General features: G+C 27.9%; 3 protein-coding genes across 3 annotated transcripts; 2 read left to right on the top strand and 1 right to left on the bottom strand.

Moving 5' to 3' along the window:
• Positions 1–5685: 5685 nt before the first annotated feature.
• LOC106759553 (glucan endo-1,3-beta-glucosidase) lies at positions 5686–7806 on the bottom strand. The gene is made up of 4 exons (XM_014642771.2): positions 7354–7806; positions 6657–7235; positions 6072–6402; positions 5686–5956 (listed from the first exon to the last, which is right to left on the bottom strand). The coding sequence occupies exons 1-4, from the start codon at positions 7804–7806 to the stop codon at positions 5934–5936; spliced, it is 1386 nt and encodes a 461-aa protein (XP_014498257.1). The 3' UTR covers positions 5686–5933.
• Positions 7807–10340: 2534 nt separating this feature from the next.
• LOC111241468 (protein RDM1-like) lies at positions 10341–12591 on the top strand. The gene is made up of 2 exons (XM_022779550.1): positions 10341–10621; positions 12142–12591. Exons 1-2 carry the CDS (start codon positions 10417–10419, stop codon positions 12528–12530), a joined length of 594 nt encoding a protein of 197 aa, XP_022635271.1. The 5' UTR covers positions 10341–10416; the 3' UTR covers positions 12531–12591.
• A 7148-nt stretch (positions 12592–19739) lies between these two features.
• LOC106758514 lies at positions 19740–20160 on the top strand. The gene is made up of 2 exons (XM_014641433.1): positions 19740–19970; positions 20065–20160. Exons 1-2 carry the CDS (start codon positions 19740–19742, stop codon positions 20158–20160), a joined length of 327 nt encoding a protein of 108 aa, XP_014496919.1.
• Positions 20161–23930: the final 3770 nt, after the last annotated feature.

Here is a 23930-nt window from a genome sequence, read left to right on the forward strand (position 1 = left end):
AAACTTTAACTAATACTAAGAAGAGTAGTAAATATAAAGATTTTGATGAGATTTTTCTTTTATTAAATATATTTTCCTTCTTTAAATTACTTTTAAAAATAATATTTTGCATAAATTATATATTTATTTCATTGTCGAAAGTTATCTAGAACATTTTTCATAAACGTTTAAAGTTCATCTCATATCAAGGTATTGTAATAATATATTAGAATTTATTCTAATGAAGTTTGTTGTTTATTAATATATTTATCCACTCGTTATTGGACCACCTATTAATATTTAGTTCTACACTTCAGATATATATGTCTTGATACAAGAAGTTTGTTAGAAATCTCATATCAAATAAAGATAAAAATCAATTATAACATATAAAAGTGTAATTTACAAACGATTAATTTTGTGAAGTTGAATTAGACTTAAAATCACAATATATCAAATATTTTTCATGTGATTAGACATATTAAAATATAATACAATGTCTATTTGATAATTATTGAGAAAGATCTTCTAATAACTCTAATAAAATGCAAAAACTAAATAGATATATAGTTTAGTTTAGAGATAAAACACCATTTTTAAAATAGTTTAGAAATGAAAAGTCTATTTAATTTTATTTCCTTTAGTGTTTAGGTATATTTATAAATTTTGAAAAAATATTGTATTACACTGTTTACACTAAGTTAATTGATAAATACTTTATTAATAGATTTGAATTCAAAGTTGAATACTCAGTCGACCAATTTATTTAGTATTAAACTATTAAATTCAATTTTAATATATAAAAAGAAAATCATACTACATATTCAAATCTAAGGATGAAGACAGGTAGGTATTCTCTTTATATATCATTAGTTAACATGGCTTTTAATCAGAGTTGAAATTAATTAATTATTCTATGAAAAAGGAGATATGAAATAATGAGAAAGGATATTTTTTGAATGGTTTGCTAGAAATTATATGCAGATGATGTAAATTTTGTTGAGATGTATATCAGTTTCAAACACCAGAACTGATAGGAACTTTGACACAAGGTTTCAACAAAAAGTTAGTTCTTTTTAAATGAAGAGTGTAGTTCATAAAGATGATGTCTACATCTCCCTCATTGGCACGAAAACTACCAATTATGATCAATGATCTAACATGCACACTTTCTGTACATCCAACACTATCAAACAACTGATGTTGACCTAAATTTCAAATGCCACAACATTCAGGTAAGAAACAACATAGATGTATATATGTTTCAGAGCTTATACTTTTCAAATTATAGAAAGAAGCTTCTCTTTAAAAAATTATAAGATTCAAAAGTTGAAACATTTTTTAATTATACAACGAAAGCTGGAGGAATAAATTGCCAAATTAGTCCATTACAATTTTTGGGTCGTGTTGAAAAGAAAAAAATATTTTGGTACGAGTTAATTTTGAGTCCAATTCACTAATTTGAGGTGAGTCAGGTTAACTCACCAATTCATCTAATTTTATTTGTTGTGTTTGTTTTTGAATTATATTTGGAGTTTAAAATGATCTCAGATTGTATTGTTTTTTTTTTTAATTATCTTTAAAATTTAACATCGTTTTATATTAAAATTTATCTAAATTTGAATTAGAAAAATATTATATTTTTTTTTTGAAATTGAAAAAAAATTGTAAATAAATAAATCAGTTGATCAATTTGTTTAACTCACGTGATGAGTAGAATTAGTTCAAATTTTTTGACTTACTGATAAATGAATTGAATTGTTTTACTAAATGACCAATTCGTAATAATTTGGTTGCATTATTTGTTTTTATCACACTAATTAGAAGAATATATTGTTTAATAACATTTGTTTATTATAATAGACATATATTAAAGATGTTAAATTGTTTATATATGTCTTATTTGAAATTCATTAAATTTTGATCGAAGTGATCTGTTGTACAAAATAACAAAATTTAGACTATAGTAATTTGATTAGATTTTAGTAACATGTGTTAAATTTAATAAATATCATGAATTTGAATTTAGTTTGTTATACCCTGTATTATGCTTAATTAATTCATTTTATCTAATTAAAGAATATGTGGTGCCAATGTGTAGCTTTAGTGTTTTACAGCTCAATTTCGTCATCATTATGGTCAATCATATTTAGACATGAAATTATCAAATTGAATAACTTACATTTAAATGAAAAATATATTTTTTATATTTTTAAAAAATTAACATTACGTACGTAACTTCTATGCTTAAATATTGATATATATTTTTTCATACATCCTTAATCGTGAATTATTAGACACTTTGCATTGATATATTAAATTTTATGCTGAGTAGTTCAATCAAATCATAACTCAAGTTCATATTCTACATGTCTTAATTTAAAAAAAAAAATGTTTTATTTTAATTAGTGTTAACTAAAAGTTACAAATTTTGGAAAGACAAAATGATTGAATAGCCGATTTACAATTATATTGTCACAATATTTATGTCGGTATAGAAAACATTGACATAAGTTAAAAAAATAAATATAAATGATATAAAACGTCTGAGTTTATAATTAATTAGAAGTAGCGAAAAAAAAGTTTAACTTTTTAACCTAAATATCTTGAGTCAATTTAATTTAGATCCAATATAGCAATAGTACAACTTTCAATATACTTTTTATGTGCTTTCAATAAAAAGCTTAATACAAAAATATGTACCTTATTTATAAGTTGCTATCATCTATCACTTATTTATAAATAGGTAGATTTTTGTTTATGTTATCATCGAAATTAATCTTAAATTTATTTTTAAAATTTTGTTGGTTAGAGAAAAGTACAATAGATGTGAAAAAAATTATTTCTTAAAAGATATTAATTATTCAAAATATTATTTATTAATTTTCAATGATAACAATAAAAACATAAACAATAATATTGTCCATGGTGTTGCACAGTATATCTGATATTAGATATTCAATGAATCAAAATGACTTCACTCTATGGAAATTTTGAAAACAATGATTATTCTATTTATTAGTAAATTAAAGAGGTTTAATAGGTTCGGACATCCCTATATTTGGAGGTTTATTTCAATTGAGTCCTCCAATTTTGAAAGTGATCAATTAGGTTCCTAATTTTATCAATTTGAATCAATAAAAGTTTTTCCGTTTAATGCAGTTAACGCTCGTGAAGCTTTTGAACATGTGGCACGCTGACGCTTCCAGGTGGCACCGTTTCAAGTGCATAGGTGGATTATAAAAGGGTGAAATCCTTTTTAATTTAGGGATTTCACCTTCAAATACACCCTTTTAATTTAGGGATTTCACCCTTTTATAATCCACCTATGCACTTGAAACGATGTCACCTGGAAGCGTCAGCGTGTCACATGTTTAAAAACTTCACGGTGTTAAATGTATTTAACAGAAAGGCTTTTATTGATTCAAATTGACAAAATTAGGGATCTATTTAATCACTTCAAAAATTGGAGGACCCAATTGAAACAAATCTCCAAATATAGGGATCTCCGAACCTATTAAACCTAAATTAAATATAAAGGTATCATTTTTGTTTTTATTTAAATATTATATATAAACTCTTATAAAGTACACACTAATTATTAAATACTTTTAAGGCAGGAGACTTAATTTTAATATAAACGTTAATTGCAAATTGGGACCTCTAAACCTTTATGGAAAACAAAAGAATCATTCAAACTGTTAATTTGAAAGTAATGTGACTTACTAACTAACAAAAAGATATTGATAATAAAATTTATAATACATTGTTATTGTAATGGAGACATTTATATTTTTTTAATAAGAAGTAAATAACGTATTAACATCATACTGTATTTGTTTAATTTTAAAATTTTGACGAGCTAAATCTAGGACTAAAGTTTTATAAAGATGATTTTTTTTTTTTTAATTCAAGCATATATGACATGTTAATTTGGTAATAGGAAAAAAAGATAAAAGGGAATACTAATGAAATTTGAGCTAACGTAGTTGATAAAAAGAATTATTGAAATCATTACTAATTAATTGGTAATTAATATATAATTTTGTAAAAAGCAATATATTATTTGTATTTTTTTATATTTAATACTTTACTATGTGTGCGTGTATAAATAAAATAAAATTATATAATACACAAAGAAGTATTTATAACAAAATATTTATTATTTTAGGTTAAAGTTCTAAAATTGCGGTATGAGAAAAAAAGGTTAAACTTCTAATTTTTGAAGGATTTATTTGATATTTTTTTTATCTCTAAATATTGGGTTACATAAATAAATCAAGCCATTTAATTATTAAAGGACATAAAAATAATCTTAATTTAATTAATTTGATGGAATTAAAGGGCGTTTATAACATTAAAATTCTTTGAAATTCCAAATATTAAGACGCTGAGTAACAGTACATAGACATGGGCATTATCTTATATATTCCCTCATAAACATTTTATATTATTATTTTATTACATTATATTTTAAAATAAAAAGATTATCCAAATATTAAAAATAACTAAAATGCACCACAAATCACTCACATCCTTCAATAATTTAATATATTCAAACCACTCACTATTTTTTTTAATGTGTCTATTATTATTAATTTTATTCTTTTAGAAAATGTAGAAATAAGAGGTGTCTGCTCTATCAATAATATTCATTTTAATTTCCAAATAGTAGAAAATGGAGTAAAGTCGAACTAACATGAAATCTTTATTCTGAATGTTTTATTTTGTTGAAAAGATGCATCTCCAATATAAGCTTTTAAAAGCGTCCAAATTCGCATTGAAGTTTCATTTTATTTATTTATTTTTCATTCTGATTCCAAATTATCCCTTTTCCAAAATTTGACTAAATTCTATCTATTCAGACTTCTTTATGGAGTCTGTCTGTTGTTAAGGAAACCAAAGAATCAATTAAAGTGCTTTACCAAACACACGTAAAAAAAAAAAAATTACTATTATAAGATCTGTGACAAGAGATACAAGGAATTGTGAAAGACGTTTTCTTGCTTTTTTTTTTTTTTTTTTGAAATATTAGAAACATGAATTAATAAAATAGGCAAAAATACAATGTAAAAGATGGGCTTATGTTTAGTAATAAGTTGGGCCTACGGGCCTGGTACATGAGCCCATTTATGTATGGTTGATCTTGTGTACTCCATGATCCAATAAGTGTCTCAAAAGATGACTAATTATGATTAGGTCTTTGATTATTAGACTAAAATTTAAAAATAAATAATATAATTAAGTTCGGAAATTTTTAAATGAAGGAATTGTAATTAGAAAAAGAAGTTTCTATTAAAAATATCAAACCAAGAAATTAGTCTCTGATTGGAAAAAGGCTGTAAAACAAAAACAAAGAACAACAAAAGAAAAAGCTGAAAAGGGGAAAGCAAACAACTAAAATGTTAACGTTTTCTTCTCTTGTGTTATATACTCATTCGACAAATTTGGAAAGCAAACAACTAAAAACTACCATAATTCTGTTAAACAGAACAAAGTTTAGTCATGTCGGATTCAGCATATTATTAAGAAAAAGGAGAAAAAAACTTTTTCAATTTGAGTGATTTGATTTCAAATTTAGCATTTAAGTTACCAAAACCATGTTTAACTTTTTAAAAGTTGAATCCAAACAAAGCCTAAATTATCGAGCACGCCACTGCTAATCGAGTACAGCTTGCAAAAGCAAAGGTCGCACAGTCATGGAGATTAGGAATCAACGAGATCATTTTCTTTTCAATAATTATAATCATACAAACAAATTTGAGTCTGAAAATTAGGAACCACCAGCATTGGCTACAACTAGAACTGATAAGGTTCCAAATTAGTGACATAATTTAGCCGAATCATGATGAAATGTACAATAAATCGCAAAGATACCGCTAATTAAGCCGCATTGTCACCAAGACAATGGGCATGTTCCTCTCTCTCTACATAATAATCTTCAATCAGGAAGCTCAGATTTTGCAGTTATCATGGCCTGCAGATAATAACACCAGGGAAGTTAATTTATGTAAAGAATGAATAAATAGATGTTCTTAAACAGAAAATGGTTATGCTAATTATGAATAAAATGAAAGTGTGATGAGACTGACTTGGATTAGTGGTGGTAATGACACCGGTGTTGGAGAAATCACAGTTGAAATCATGGCGGCCATTGGCTTGGTAGTAGGCATTCATGGCGTAGGTGGCAAGTGCCTTCACGTTGTTGGGGGCATAGCATACTCCACCAGGTTGAATAGGTTTACAATCAATTCCTTGGCTGCAGACATAGTTTATGTTTGCTTGTAAAGCTGCATCGTTAGCATCTGCCTTTGGCACGCACCATTTTCCACCTCCGGGTGCCGGTGCAGGACCAGGTTTTGTCGACGGTGCAGGTCCAGGTTTTGTCGACGGTGCAGGTCCAGGATTTACAGGTGCAATATTCTGTATTATGGCAAGAAATTGAATAAATTTAGTAAAATAATAATAATAATAAAAATATGATATAATGCACAAGCCATGTGAAAGAGAGAGCGGTGGATAGATTCTGCCTGATAAAGCAGGGGTGGTGTGGGGCAGAGGAAGGTGGATACACCTCTATCTCAACCGTTTGATTGGGTGGTATTTATATTATAAAGCGCAAAGAGATTCATAATCAACGGTTGGTTTTTGAAGGATGAAAAGGACAAGCGATAAACCTGTCCGTTGCGCATGACTCCGCAATCGTAGACGGGCGTGAAATCGGGCTGAAACAGGCCCCAGTTGCGCTCTGCTATTGGGCCGGGCTTTTGGTTCTCGTTGAAAAGCGCGAAGATGTAGGTCTCGAAGGTTCGGTTGGGCATCAACGGCGTTCCCTTGCCCGATGCCAAGTGCTTCACGAGTTGGGCGTTGAAGGTCTGAGCGTTGTTCCCGCTGCAGGCGTCCCAACCGTCGCAGACGGAGGGCCACCCCGTTTCTCCAATGGCGATGTCCACGTCACCATAGCCCAAGTCCTTCATGGCGGAGTGGACCGCATCCATAAGAGCGTCGAACTGGTTGGTGTAGCTGAGCTTGGTGTTTCTGTCGTACAGGCCGCGGTTGGGCCTGAAGAGAAGAAAGTTAACGTTCTTTCCATTGTATCCGAAATAGGGATACGGATTGACCATGAAGGGCGCTCTCGTCTCCTTCAGAAACTTCAGCATTGGGCCCAGCACGCGCTTTGCGAATCCGGGCCTGAACCTTCCCGCACTCGGCGGAATCGATGACCTCATTATCCCCAGCGAGTGAGCTGTGGTCACCTGAAAATTAAAAAATAAAAAATAAAAAAAATTAACTAAGCTAAATTTGAACGCGTGACACGTGCGATAAATATGGAGCCGAGCTAATAATAGAAGTGAGAGGGAAGGAATTGAATACCTTAATGTCGGTTATGCCCTCGGCTAGGAGGGCGGAGTGGAGGGTTCGCATGGCGGGCACGAGGCCGCGGATCATGTCGGCGTCGCCCCAGTGGAGGAGCTCGCTGCCGACGAGGATGTATTTGATTTTTGTCTGCGGGTGAAAGGGTTTGATGTGCGTGACCACCCACTGCCTCGCCGAGTCGATTTGTTTCAGAACGGCGATGTCGCCGTTGGGTGCCGTCACCGTCACGGGGATGCCGGTGTTCGCGAAGGCCTGGAGGATCTGCGGGTTGACGTCGTAGATCTTCACGCGGTCGATCGTCGTCCGCGTCTTCAGAAAGTTGGCCACCGTGGCCGGCGGCGGTAGGTTGTCGCCCAGAGTGCCGTAGTTTATGCCGATGCCGTGCACGGCGGCAGCCAAATGGAGCAGCAGCAGGAGGAGGAATGAAGAGAAAAAGGAGGTGGTAGCCATGGATGAAGTTGTGTTTGAAGTAAGAAGTCAGAAGCAACGGTCTTACGTTTGTGTCTTGCTAATTTTTGTATATATAATAAGAAAGAGATTGAGAACGTTAGAAAGAAGGGACCGTGGTCAAAATAGTGCGTCTCTTTGGTGTCACCTTATTCTATTTATGTATTTTTCTTTTCTTTTTCTTTCATCTGTCTCGTAAGTTAATTCAGTTTTATTTAATTAATATAACTATTTATTTAATTAAGTTTGTAAATTATTAAAATTAATTTAAAGAAAAAACACGGGGAGCACACGAATTGAGTGTGCATTGAATTGCTTGAACGGTCACGGAATTTGATTGATTGTGAGATTTGAGAAAAGGAACGAACAGATTACAAACGCAGGAAAGAGGGGCACGCTATGGTAAGAATGGTGTGGATTTGGGAATCAGATTCAAAATTCAATAGAAAAGTCATAAAATTAATGGTGGGCCAAGGTAGGTGTCGTGGGTCAAAAATGTTCCTACGTTTTCAACATTTCACTTATTTTATTCATTGATTTATTATTATTACAATGTCCGAAAGTGTGACAGTGGTGACACATGCGCATAGGAGATGTTGCACTTTCCGTCTTATCTAGCTGTCAGAATGTCTTACAAAACAAAACCTACGCGTTTTCACGTCCCATTTGTGCCACGCACGCGCTTTCCAACGCTCTTCTTCTTTCTGGGCTTCATTCTAAGTTTGGCCCATTACTATAAATCCATGTTCCCAAAATAAATAAAAAAACGCAATATACTAAAATAATATTACCAGGAAGAGGTTTATTGAATTTTGAGGCATAGAATAAAAAAATAAATTTAATAATTATTTTGGCAACAGCACACACGTATTAATTACTTCTATACTCACGTAATAAAGACTTGTGATAACTCTCATTCAAAGGGAAATTGGAAAACCAAAATAGTCAGAGCCTATTTTGTGTTAGTAGATTTACAGCTTCAAAACAGTAGTACTACTTTATGTGCTTGTTTAAACTTTTCTTAAAAAAAAATATTATTTTTAATAAAAACAACCATTTGTCAGTAATTTTTACATGTTTGGATAAATGTATTTTAAAAAGTATAAACAAAATATTGTTTTGTTTGGAAGCAAATTTTATGATTTCTTTTGGACGTAAATGTGTTTGTGAAATTCACATATTGACAATTTTTTTAAGGTTATAATGATTATAATATAATATTTTTTATCTACAACAAATATAAAAAATTTAAAATAACATACGTAAAAAAAATGTATTATTTTAAAAGAAAGACATTTCGAAAATAAGAAGAACTTGTCCTCTTTTCATGATTGTAATTTTGAGGAAATTGTAACAATCATTATGTTGAAAGTAGATAGGAAATGATAATATTTTTATTAAATGCAATTCGATTTAAAATTTCGAACACTAAATGCGAAAATCGGGAGAGTTTTTGTATATTATAAAAGTACTTATTTTCATACCTGAATATTTTAAATATTGTTAGGCATTTTGACATAATTATTAAGGTAATGTAGTATTTTTTTTTTAATTACAAATTTAAAAATGTGACTGTTTGACTACAAATTTAAAAGTTATAGACAATTTGTTTCTTTTGTACTTGATTTTTGTTTAACTTTGACAAATTCTTAACATGATGGTTTTTACATTGGTGACTATTTAATTACTAGAAATATAAGTTTTGTTTATTTCATTAGGCCACTACTCTGAGAAGAAACATTTTATTATTGGATGGTGGTGTACTTTTTTAAAATATTAGTGTATTTTAATTAAAATCTTGAAAAACATATTCAAATATAATTAATCTAGGAAAAAAGGGAATTATATTTATGTTATGAAGTATGAAACTAAATAATGTAGTCGTTATGTAAAAATTTGTGTAGAACTTAAATATACACATATTCCTTCTTACAAAACTAAAACTCATTTTATAATTATTAAAAAAAGTTATCTACGATAATATATATACAAAAGCTATAGGATAAAAGAAAGTAAGAAACGTAGATATTTTTAGTATATACAAATTTAATCAAAAGGAAATAACTATATTCTTGTGTGTGAACGAAATTCTATAATTTATTACACAAGTAGATGTGCATCTTACTGAAGTTTTAAAAATGTTAAATATTAAAATAATTATTAAAGAAAGGTATACGTAAAAAAAGAAAGAAAGAAAATTTCAATATTTTACCATAATTTTCAAATTAAGTTATTAAAATTTGGATGAAATATATATTTAGAAAAAAAAAATATTCCATATTGAAAATTAACAATTATTAAACATGTTGGACATCTGTCAGATAGCAAAGCAATACATGACAAAATTGCTTGAGTTATGAATAATTACTTAAAAACTGATAAATGAATTAATTTGCAGTTGTTAGAAAGATTAAAAATATTAAGTGCATTAAAACTAAAGTGATGATTTAAATATTTGTAAATATTTAACAAAAGCAATATATAACAGTTAACGTTAACCTGCGATAAGGAAAAGAATTAAATGTAATAAAATGATTAGCCATAAAGAGGTTATTAAAAGCATTTGTGATAGGCATTGGAAGGCCGAGAGACATATCGGTGTGAAAGTTGAAGATGTTTCGCCGCCATGGTCCTGCTGGATACAAACACATGTTGGTGTCGGATTCTGAAACTGAGTCTGATGACAACCTTAGCAGTGTTGCTGTTACTGTTGCTAAGGATGGAAGAAGAGCGAGGGAGGAGGAAGAAGGAGAGAGATCTCTTTCAACTCACCAACGTCCTACACCGTCATTCAAGTCCAAACAATCTCTTGATCCAGGTTATACCAATCTATTCATTATTTTTTAATTAAATGACTAATATAAATGTGAATTTAAATTTTACGTTTAATAAAAATAAAAAAGATTGAATATTATATAAAATAAAATTTATAAATTTTTTGTATTAAAAATAAAATAAATTTTATTGTAGGACTAAATATGTTTTTAGATGTAAAATTAAAATTTGTTTTTATTATACATTATTATATTTTAAATTTTAAAAGAATATAATATTTTTAATATAATTATGTTAAATTCTTTTTACATGAAATATGTTTGTAAATTAATAATGTGGTTAAAATATGTGAAATAATATAAAAAAACGTAAATGTTAATTTAAAACGTATTTAATACATTTTTAACGAGTTAAAGTAACTCCATCAATTATTTTCTAAATTTGAAGACAGGAACACGTTAAAGTTCAATAATTAAAAAACATCCTTTATTTGCAAAGCAAAATAATGTTTTATTAACTAATGTTATATTCTAATAAATCTTATGAAAAAAAAAAATCAAAAAATTTATTTTAATATTAAAGTTGAAGGTTAATCTTATAACTAGAATGTTGAGTTTTTGTGATCTATTAAAGATTCACCATTTCAATTATATTTTTTTGTTTGTTATACTACAACTCTTTTTATACTTAATTAAAACATTTAATGGATTCTGTAAGAAAAGAGTCATGAATGATAATACTCAACACAACCAATTATTTCCAATAAATTTCAATCTATTTAAAAGAAAAGTTTAAAAAAATGTGCGAAAAATAATGTATTTATTCATAATAATAATGATTTAAATTCAGGGATGGGTGGTATTTTTTACGGAGAGGATTTTTTACTTATATTCAGTATAATAATAAATATGTATTTTGAAATTTAATTTTTCTAAAATAGCTTTATTCTCCTAAAAAATAAATTATATTTTTAGGAACAGAAAAATAATTAATTTGTGGCCAAATTAATGTTATATATATATATATATATATATATATATATATATATATATATATATATATATATATTTCATGTTTCATTTTATTTTATTTTTAAAATATTTAATAAATATTTTGATGGATAGCAACAAGAGAATAAATATACCTATTAATCAATGTATATGGAAATGAAACACAAATTTTATTGCTATAATACATTAGAGATGAAAATAAATATATATTTTTACTTCACGAAAAATAAAACAAATATACTTAAATTCACCAGAATACGAGTTATTATGTCATCTCAATAAGTATATTTGATGAGCTTACATATAAGCAAATTATTTCTAAATCCTATTCAACACGTTACAATTTGAAAAACATTATCATCTTTAAACTTAATCATCATTGTCAATAAATACAATTAATAATAATTTAAAAACAGACCTCTTTATTATACAAGAGTAAAAGCATTAAATGACTTAACATAAATAGTATAACAACTATTTTTGTCTCTTCCCCTTAATTATTTATAATATTGCATATATGATTTAATATATATAATTAAAAGGAATAATGCAGAAGGTTTGTTAGAAGTTGCAAAGGAATATCAGAAGAAGATGGAGAAGAAGAGTATTCCGAGAGAACGGTTAAAGGAGATGGTGGTGGTGAACTGGAGAGGTTTGGCGAAAACGATGAAAACGTTGTACGGACAACCTTTGCATTATCTAACAGAAGAGCTATGCAAAGAATGGGATAAGTCAAGGATTGGAAGCAAAAACGAAGAGAAGGCATTGAATAGTATATTGAGTTGGCGTGAGGCTGAAGAGACTGTTTGGAAAGTTGAAGCAGTTCATAGACTCTGCACTTCGCCTGTTCATCTTGCATTGCTTTGGCTTCATGACCCGCAATACCATCTCGTTGTTGATCAAGTTATTTCAACCTCTTCTTCTTCTACTTCTACCAAATAGTAACTTTTCAGATACCTTTTATTTTATCTTGGATATTCTTAATTTCCTTTCATCTCAAGTTTCTTTCTCCTCACATTAATGTTTTATACCATGGAAGTTTCTTAAATTTAATCAACTTTCAAATTCTTTTTCGCGATTTTATTAAATTTTTTATAGTATTAAAATAAAAATTAGAAAGATATCAGAAATTATTTAAATATACATAATCTTAAAACTTAGATCTATAATATATAAGATATTTTTGTCAATTAAAATTTCATACACTTTAAGATGTTACGTTAGTTAATTAAAAAATTAATAAACAAAATTTTAACTCAAAATTCTCAATTTTATTAAGAAGTTGAGTTTTAACTAATATATTCAACCTTTAAAATTCAAAGTAACAATTATATTATTTTCTTATCTTATTAAATATTTTATATTTTATAATTAATATAAAAAATATTTAAATTAATGTAAGATTACAAATTATTTTTATTATTTTAATTAATTACTATATTATTTAATATAGTAAATTTCTTGATTTTATTTTATAATCATATTTAATATATTATTTTATGTTAAATATAAAATACTATAATTCTTAATAAATATTAAATAATATCATAATCATGATATTTAATTAAAAAACTAATAAACAAAAAATTAACATAAGTTTAACTAAAAATTCTCAATTTTATTAAGAAGATGAATTTTAATTAAACTTTCGGTGTGAGAAAGGGTTGTGTTGTTTAATTTCACTCTTTAAACGTACTTTGCTTTGGCATTTTGGAATTTTGGATGTACATGATTGGCTTTGGAGCATGCTTGCTATTCTATATTTTGAAAAAGAATGATATTTAAACAACATTTTTTTATAATATTTAAATATTGATTACGTGTTAAAACCTTTCGTATTTTTTAAATTTCGCTTTTAATTTTTTTCACCACATTTACTCTTATAAATATACCTTAGAAACATTTTCCTAAAATTTAATTTGGACTACTCTTTATATATTTTTTATTTATATTTCAATCTTTTGTAATTAAAAGGTTAATTTATTTATCATGTTAAATTTGATTTATTTTTTCTTTTAAGATTTATACTTTTATTTAAAATCATTGATCCTAAATTCAAGTTCTTTTCTGCATCACATCAACATGTTATAATGAAATTTATTATAAGATTGAATTTTTAAATTAAAAAAAAGTAAAACCAAATATTTTAAATTTAAACAACTCTCGTCGGTAACTTTTTTTGAAGAAAAGTAAAGTAAAAGTAATCATAAAGTTACATCGCATTAAATAATATGTGAAAAACAAAATATTATACAACTCCATCCTATTACCAAAATATAAATATAAGAGGAGTTTTAATTTGACGAATCGGTTTGAAAAATTCACAATACAACTAAAATTAGGTGAAAGAATGTGACCAAAATGTAATTAAATCATTTTTTTACTCAATTTGTTTTGCCTATTGTTGAAATAGACATAGATCAATTTGACCTGATTTTTAAATAGTAATATTTTAAAACAATAAAGTTTTTTTTATTAATAAGGCTTATATATAAAAAAAATAAATTAAAAAAGGCATTACTACGCGGGTTCATCCGTAATATATATAAAAATAAAGAATAATGATATTTAGATAATATTTTTTTGACAACATTTAAACTTTAATTACGTGACAATATGTGATTGGTCAAAAATTATTTCACAATAATGTTTATGATTATTATTATTGATTGCGGAATAATTTTGACCAATCACATATTAACACGTGATCAAAATTCAAATATTGTCAAAAATTTATTGTGTAAATATCATTATCTAAAAATAAATTAAAACAAGCATTACAAATTATCAATCAATTCTTTCTAACATAAATAAAAATAAATAAAAGATGTAATAAATGAACGCGTAGTAAGTAATCAATTGAATGCAAAAATTTAACTGCTCATCTATGACATCATTAAACTCGTGATCTCTTTTTGTAAAGAAAAAACAATAAATGTGCATTAAACCTCGTTTGTTTTTAGTATATAGAAATTCGTGTTCCTTCATTTCACTTCATTCCTTACATTCCAAATAACTGCAATTTAAATTTCTCCTTAATAACAATAAATATATTATTTTAAAAATAATTTCACAGAGTTTCCAAATTTTCAATAAACGTGAGTTCGATTTAAATAGAACAATGTAATTAATCAGAATACGAGAAAAAAAATATTGCTTCAAAATGAACATATTATCAATATTTTTTAAATCATTGAAAATGCGACATATAAATAAAATAAAATAAAATGAAATGAAAATAAACTAATTTGTAAAACACTAAATTGAAGGCTGGCTTTAAGTATATATTTATTTTCTCAATGAAGGAGTTAAGTATAGATGGAAAGATGGTTGCAAATGAAAAAGAATGAATAAAATGATGAGAAGAAAATGAAAAAGATAATCGAAAAAAATGTTTCAAAAAAGTGAAAACATTTATCAATTAAAATATTTTTTAAATGACTGAAAATGCGAGTGAGATATAGATGAAGTAAAATAAAATGAGATGAAAATAACATTAATTTGTAAAACACTAAATTGAAAGCGACTTTTAAGTATATCTTATTATTTGAAAATGAAGGAGGTGTAAATGTAAAAATGATTATAAATAAAGAACACAAGGAATAAGATAATAAAAAGAAAATAAAAGAGCGGAAGAGAAGTGTTTAAAAAACTATTTATGGTATTAATTTCAAAAAACTAATTTATGGGATTAATTTCCTTTTTTAAATATACACATAGGTATTTTATTTATAATAGAAATCACCTAGGTAATGCTTCCTATAATATCTCAAGTGGTTTTAAAAAAAAACATAACTATTACCTTTTTTTTTTCTAATTTTTAACTTATATTATTTAAAGTGCTTTTTTTTTATTTTCTACACCCTTATTTGTAACACTTCAATTATTAAATGGAAAGGACATTTTTGTCCTAAAAAAATATAAATAAAATCAAACAAATGTTTCACATGAATACTTCTCTCTAGGATCTGAACTCTCTTACATTTAATCATAAATAAGCATTTTTAGCAACAAGCCAACACATCATGCTAGAATATAACACATCACAAATTTAACAATTAACCGATAACATGTGTTACACTTATATCAACAAAATAAATAAATAATATAGAACTTTATGCTATTCTCAAGACTTGAATACCAACTGAACTGCACAACGCCTTGTAAACTCATGCAGATTTTAATAAAACATACTTAAGACTTATTTATAAACTCTACATTTTCTCGGGTCTTACATATATTGTTCGAGATATACTAAATATATGATATTAATAAGTAATTAATGAGTTATATTGCATAAAAATATACCGCATTGATGGATAGTTAATGGACCTAACAGCTATAGAGCCTATAAATACAAAGTCAGTAATAAGGTAAGATCATTTGATTCCAGAATTACATTAAGACTCTTTTAAGACACACATCTAACTTGAGCATCGGTAAAAAAAGAAAAAAAATCAAATGAATGACACATAAAATATCTCTAAATGATAGTCTTTGAAGTCTCTTTCTTTCTAACATGAATATTAATTGTGAATAAAGTCAATTAAATTTATTTGCAAGTTGTTACTCTTGAAGTTTTACCGCACCGAAATCCAACGCCTCCGCTCCCTCCCTCTCCCTCGCGTCATCAACAACTCATCCACCACTTCACCCTCCTCCTGGGTTCACATCAAATCCATGGAAAAACTTACCTTATTATTTTGTTTTTTCTTTAAAATAATTTTAATTTTGACTATCCATGATGTTTGATATGATTTTGCTCTTACTGTTCTTCTTAATGACTTACTTACTTGATACATTCTCCCTATCTAAAGATTTCTTGTCTGTGTTTTATTTTTTAAAAAATTTCAATTGAGAATAACATATTGAATGTTGCAATATTGCTTACTCCTCTATGGATTATGATTATTATTACCACCTTTGCAGCTTCAGCTTAATTGCGGTGTTGGTTATTTTCAGGATACAACAAAAAGGAGAATTTGTTACAAGCATTGCATTGCTTCAAAGGTTTCTTTCCTTCTTTTTGTAGCTTAATACACTATGAAAAAGATTTTTTTTAAAAAATATAATGCTCTCATTTAGTGTTATCATGTGAATGTAACACTGTTGACATGAATTTTGCAAGTTAATTTACAAAAGAAGTCTTCCCCATTATATACTTCATTACCAGTAAGTTTAATTTGTGTTGGAACTTCTTTCTTTGTAGTTTATTTAGTTGCATTTTTGAAGATGTTTGGTTTTAGCGTATGTCTATGGATTCTTTCAGACTTAATGTTTATGTACAATATGCTTATTTGGTTACCTGATCTTGTTTGTTCTTGTATTCTGTTTCAGAGGGTCAAGCAAGTAAGCAAAAGGCTAATTTGTGTTGTTGCCAGAGAGGATTTACCAAAGCAAGTTGAAGAATCTAATATGGAGACACCAAAGGAAATATTATTAAAGGATTATAAGATGCCTTATTACTACTTTGACAATGTAAGTTTCCACACAAAGGCATCTCATAGGCTCTCTAAGATGTTTCGAGATGCAAGGATAACAGGAGAATGTCCCTACTGGATTGGGGAGCAAATCTGGACCTCCTTACTAGAGCATTGGAATTCGCCACAGTACCGGGCCAAGTGTGCAATCGCCCAGAAGAATCGGGTTTCAGAAAAGGGCGGTGTTCTCCATACAGGTGGATCAATCACCGTACATGAACATGCCATTCTATGGTAAGTATTTTCATTCAACAATTAACCATTTAGTCATATAACTTATGTAACTTTAATTTTATTGTACATATCAAACTTTATATTTTGTTATAGGCAGCTGAGTTGGGACGAACTGTGCATGTTGATGAAGTTTTCCACCAAACTCATCTTTGCAAGAGAACTGACCAGTTCGTTGATGAAAGGTCTCGAAAGACCCAAGTAAGAAAATACTTGTAATTGTAGTATTGACTCATAATTTTGTGCCTTTTATTGTATATCTTACTGATACTTTATGATCATTTTTAATAGGAAGAATTCTCCACAAAACTTTCACGAGTCAGATCCTCACAATCATCATGTCCTCAGTCAAACCAACAACCAGATGATGACAATGACCTTATTAGGTCACAGTGTTGGATTGATGTTTTTGGTGGCAAGAAAAAAGGAAAAATTTATAGGGCAGGGCAACTAGCTACAAATTACAGTGCAGGACGTGGTGGTCTAAAGCACCAACCTTCTTCTTCCTCCCAACTTCCTGACGAAATCGTTGTTGTCCTGATGCAACAGCTTCAAACACGTGACCAAGAATATAATGAATTGAGGCAAGAGTTTACCAATTTCAAAGAACTAGTCATGAGATTGCTTCCCGGGTCTGTAGTGCCTCAGCCCTCTCAGTCACAGTCGCTCTCAGTCACAGCCGCTCCCAGTCCAACCCAATCCTGTTCAGCCTACACCAGCTCAACACACCCAGCCCAGCCGAGACCAGTGCAGCCAACACATGTCCAGCCCATACCACTCCATCCAACTTCAAACTCTCAAAACAATCAACAGGAAGACGAAAATGATGATGATCATTATATGGATTATTAGATTTGATGGGCTATGAACATAACTTACATTATTAGTATTTCTTATAACTATAATAAACATTGACTTGTTTAACTTCACGAAATAATTTGCCATCTAATCCTAAGATCACATTATTAGTCTTATGAACTTAAGTTTGGTTGCTTAACGTTTTATATATATATATATATATATATGTGTGTGTGTGTGTGTGTGTGTGTGTGTGTGTGTGTGTGTGTGTGTGTATTTATATATTGTTTTTGAGTTTGTATTTTATGGAGTTTCATTGGTTGGACTAATGAAATATGTATTATAAACTGACATGAAGATACTGACGACAATATCGAAGGAAATATCTTTCGTTAATTATCGAAAGACTGTTTTTTAATAATTACTGACGGTCACTATCCGTCGATATTTGTTATCGACAATAATTTTTCCGATGGACAGTCCATCGGTAATCCATCGCTAGATAATGATTATCGATAGAATATGCCTGTTATCAATGAAATATGGTCGTTGATATTTCTCATTCTTGTTGTAGTTATAATAGTTCTAAAACTGTAAATTTAGGTTGTTGTTTCCAAACTTTTAAAAGAAGTTTAATTGTTGAGTTTTAAGAAAGAAGACATATGTCTCTAACATTCCATGTCAATAAATTCACCAATTATAAAAGTATTAAGCATAAAAGAAGTTCTAAACATAAACACATTTGTCTACTTGAATTACACAAAAAGCCAATGCAAGAAAAAGAAATATCACCCGCCACAAAAACAAACACTCAATTCACTTACAAATATTAATGGTAAAATGTTTCAATTTTTTTTCCGATGTCACCTTGTTTAAGTAGATACACCTAATAATTACATCACAATATTGTTTTAATTTTTCTTATTATCCAAATAAATAAAAAAAAGGAAAGAAACATCAACTCTGTCTTTTTCTTTTTCCATATCTTTTTTTTCTCAATTAGAACAACACAAAAAACACAGTCATACATATTTCTAATCTATCTATTCTTACTTCTAACGTTTTTCTTTTTCTTTAAATAAGGCAGTTTTTATGATTTTTGCATAAAATATTTCCCTCTTGTGATGTTACTTAAATGCAAAGGTGATATCATAATTAATTATTATAATTTTCTTTTCTGGAAACGTATGTTACTACATACTTTAATTAATTATCATAATTAAGTATTTTCCTTTTTCCATATTTTTTTTTCTCAATCAGAAGCAATTCAAAAAACACAGTCATACATATCTCTAATCTGTGTGTTCTTACTTCCAACGTCTTTCTTTTTCTTCAAATAAGGCAGTTTTTTATGATTTTTGCATAAAATAAAATATTTTCCTTCTGTAATGTTACTTAAATGCGAAGATGATATAATAATTAATTATTATAATTTTCTTTTCTGGAAACAAATGTTAGAAGTAACGGAAGAGCGAGTTCTCATGAATGGCTTGCGTGTAGGTGTTGTTGTACTGTGTAAGATAAGGACAAATTCAGCTCTTAAATAAATAAGGGAGCAGCGTGAAGGAGTGTGTATGTGAGTGAGTGAATGAGTTACTGCATTTGCTTGATTCACTCGAAAAGCTAAGCTATCTCTGCATCAATGGAGGGTGAAACCAGAAGCAGCCGCGGTTCTTCCAGGAAGCTATCGTTAGAACAAATCGAAGCAATGACCAGTGCCACCATCAACAAAATCCAATTTTCAAACGCGCGAGAGCGTCTTCGCAACGGCACAACCGTAACCTACCATGACTGCACCTCCGCAGGTTACGGCTGGCTTCTTCCAGGTTGGGTGGCCGAGGAACGGCGAGTCCAAAGTGGAAGAATTTATAGGGTAAACCTTCTTCTTCTTTTGCTTTCTCACTGTTGTTTCTTTGTATAACACAACCCAGATGAATTGAAAATTTTACTGAATTTTGTACATGCAGTACTACTACGACCCAAATGGATCGTTTTACGAAAGCCAACAAAAGGTGTTGGAGTTCTTGGAGCGATTCTGGGGAATAATCGTTCTTGACACTTAGATCTCTGAGGTTGAACTGGTTTTGCTAATGATTTTTCTGCATGCACGTAGATCGTGCTTTTAATCTTTAAGATCTTGCATTGATGAAATTTACCTTTTGTTGTTCTCGCAGATCTTTGTGTTGCACTCTTAGGAGTACTTGTTGTGGCAAACCAGACTCGGATGGGGATCCTTTAGCTTAAATTAATGAATAATGTCTTCGTTTGTTGTTTTTTTTTTCTTCTGCTTATTGTTCTTGAATATCAATGGCTATTTTCTCAATTCCTTCGGATTTTAGTTCTCTTTCAGTTTATGTTCTTGAATTTCCCCTTTCTTATACGAACTCATCGCATATATATATATGGTTCACCTGTACATCTAATAAACACACGAATATGAAGGGTAAATAATTGACTATGAAAAAATCCTTTAAAACGAGATTGGTTGATGAACGCTACTTTGAGTTGCATTCAATTCAACTACACTTCTATTGTCAACATGTTGTATTAAACTCTTTGTTCAAGTATGTTTGAGATTTCAAAATACAACAAAGGCCCTTTTGTCTTTCGAATGATAGAGGGTGAGAAAACATTTATTGAGAAGTTTGTTTAAAAAATGTTTTTGTTATCAGTTAACAAGAATAAATATGTAATAATTCACGATTAACAGAGAAAAAAAAAACAAAAAGAATTGATAATGAACACTAATGTAGGTTCGCTAAAGAGAAGAAAATCAAAGCTTATCTTTCTCTATAGATAATAACAATATAAAAATAAGAAAATGCAATTGATTTAGAAAAGAAAATATATAATTCTAAAACTTGTGTGCTTTTCCAAGAAAATATTGTGTGTTTTTGTAAGGAAATATTGCCACTCTTTTGTAATAAAAAAAATTAAATATTAGAGTTAAAGTATTTTTGCTGTGAGTATTTTCTCACATTATTTTCATGTCATGTTGTATTTTTATCATTGCTAAGTATTTCAATAGATCATAATATAATCAAATCTAATATAAATTTGTTGGAATTAACTTTGTCTTAACCATACTAAAAAAAATGAGTGATGAGTTATGAAGAGTTGATTGCCATATGTTACTATGGTAAAATCAAATTTGGGTCTTACAAGTACATTTTTTTATAGGAAAAATTATACAAAAATCTCTAAACTTTACATAAATTCTTATTAAGTAATATTTAATGTCCATTAGTGTGCTACCTTTAATTTCCACTAAATAAATCATTATTTCCCATCATGAGAACATGAATGATTCATCTTGTAGCTTTTATCTTTCAATGTGACTATTTAAAATCTTAATTAAAAACATAATAAATTACAAATAAAACCCAAAATAGTATTGACTTCCTTAAGATCCTATCAATAATGTGAATCTTTTGATTACTTTATTGTCCTCAAATGTAACACAAGACTCTTTAGTGTGTAAAACACTCTAATTGTCATAATATACAATAGTTTTTTTTTTCTCACAATAACTTTTTTCTACCCAAAAAGACTTATCCACTTTCAATATTCTCACAATAACTTTTTTCTCCTTTGAGAAGAATTATGTTCTTCTATTCTATGACATCATTTTGTTATCATGCATTTTAAACAAAAAAAAGTACCCCAAATCTCATTGTATTTTGTAATACTAGACAAAATCACCTTTGTCAATTGTAAGCATAAATTTGTAATAGAATCTTTATTAATATCTTTCTTTTTTTTTCTTTTTTTATCCATATTCATTCCTTGGTCTTGTTTATACCATTTTTCTTTTCTCAATATTGCCTTCATCTTTAATTTTCGCAATGGAAAGTTATTCATGTTGAACTTCTATTCATCTTTTGTTATATGGTTTTAAATGGACTTTCACAATGAATTTGTGTATAGGAAAAATGACAATAGGTCATCAGTTATACTACACTTAAATACTAAGTCGTTCATTTCTCAAGATCTGCCTAATCATGCATTTTTATTGTACTACATTGTATATCTATATAACATGCATAGTTATTTTTTTATGAAGTTAGACTAATCATTATCGTAAAGCATACTAACATTTTTCTACATCATTATTCCAAAATACAACAACCTTGTATTATTGTTAGATACCAAACTAGCAACATGATAACACATAACTAAAATAAAATATAAAAAGAGAAAGAAAATTGATAAGGAGAAAAAAAATAACATCCCTTTATATAAATAAAAGGATATAGATATTAGAGGATAAGAATTTTTTTTTCTCTCTTAATTTTTCCTTTACATGTAAGTCATTAGAAAAGTAATATGTTTTTCGTTTCAAACTATTATATAAAATTGTGTTTTGTCCATAAACTAAATTATGAAATATTTAGTTGTTGTTAGGTAAAACATTATTTCTAACAAACAAATCGTATGAAAGTTATATTATAGTTTTATTATGGAACTTTGGTTTGTTACATAAAAGTTATATTATAGTTTTCATGGAACTTGGTTTGTTACATAAAATTAATATAATCATATTGTGTATTGGGAATAGTATTTTACATTACTTTTACAAAATGCAAAAATTAAACATTTTATAATTTAATTCAGGGACTAAACATGTTTTTTTTTAATAATTAGTGATAAAAAAAACATATATAACAAAAAATATAATAATTCTAATATATTTTACTTAAATAAAATATAGTATTGTTATAACAAAAATAAATAACTATATATCAAGAAGTTTCATATATATAAACTTCTCATCTCACACTTTCAACTACAATTGTTAACAAAGTAATATTTTATTATTTATACGAGTTCTCTTGTACTGAACATATTCTTTGAATTTTATTAGAAGTTAAAAAATCATGACTTAATTTTTTTTTTTTTAACATTACTTACCCTTGTTGCACTTGTGTTTACTTACTATTATTAACAGTGAGAATTTAAATTTTTCTTATATAAAAATAGTAACAGTAAATTATTTTCTTATTTGTATTCAATCTCTGGGAAATGTCGTAAACCAATTATACACATTATATTAGTAAAGATTTAATTCCGAATAGACCCTTATACACTAAATTTAAAAAACAAAGATTTAGTAACAAAATATATTAGATTAGTTTCCCTATTCAAAGAGATATAGTGACTAATGAAAGTTAAATCTTAACTATAATATTATTATACTCAAACACATTGGAAATATTCAAACACACAAAATGTTTGAACTTCAATAATATTACAAATAGAGATGAAAGGAAGAAGAGGAAAACAATAAAGAATAAAAAAAGTAGAAGTAAGAATTAAAAAAAACATTAAACCAAAATTTTAACAAAAAGATTGAATTTTGATGTTTCGAATTTTAACGTAGTTCTCAAACTTTAACAATAAATAAATATAATTATCTTGATGTTTGAGATATTTATACTGTTTTACATATTTTAACTTAAATATTAATATGAAACATTATTTAACAAGTGAAAAAATATATAGTTAAGCTAAAAAATTTATATTTATTCATCTATAAAATTTAATAAATAAGATGATCATGTAATACTATGACTGGTTTAAATTTTACATTCTAATTTAAAGATAAAAAATACATTTAGCTTATAAAAATGTTGAAATTGTAAAACCGAATTGAACCGACAAAAGTTAGAGTTGCTTTGAAGCGGATTGAAAGATGGTGCTAGAAAAGAGTGTCTCTGTTTAGCTATTTTGGATTCTTCTTCCATCATTTATAAATACATGCTCAAGTTGGGGGAGAAAAGTTTGAGCAAGCTTGCAACGGAAGTTAGTATTGATTATTATTTAATAATATATA

The sequence above is a fragment of the Vigna radiata genome, chromosome 4 (assembly GCF_000741045.1).
Source record: "Vigna radiata var. radiata cultivar VC1973A chromosome 4, Vradiata_ver6, whole genome shotgun sequence".
In the NCBI taxonomy this organism is placed as follows: Eukaryota; Viridiplantae; Streptophyta; class Magnoliopsida; order Fabales; family Fabaceae; genus Vigna; species Vigna radiata.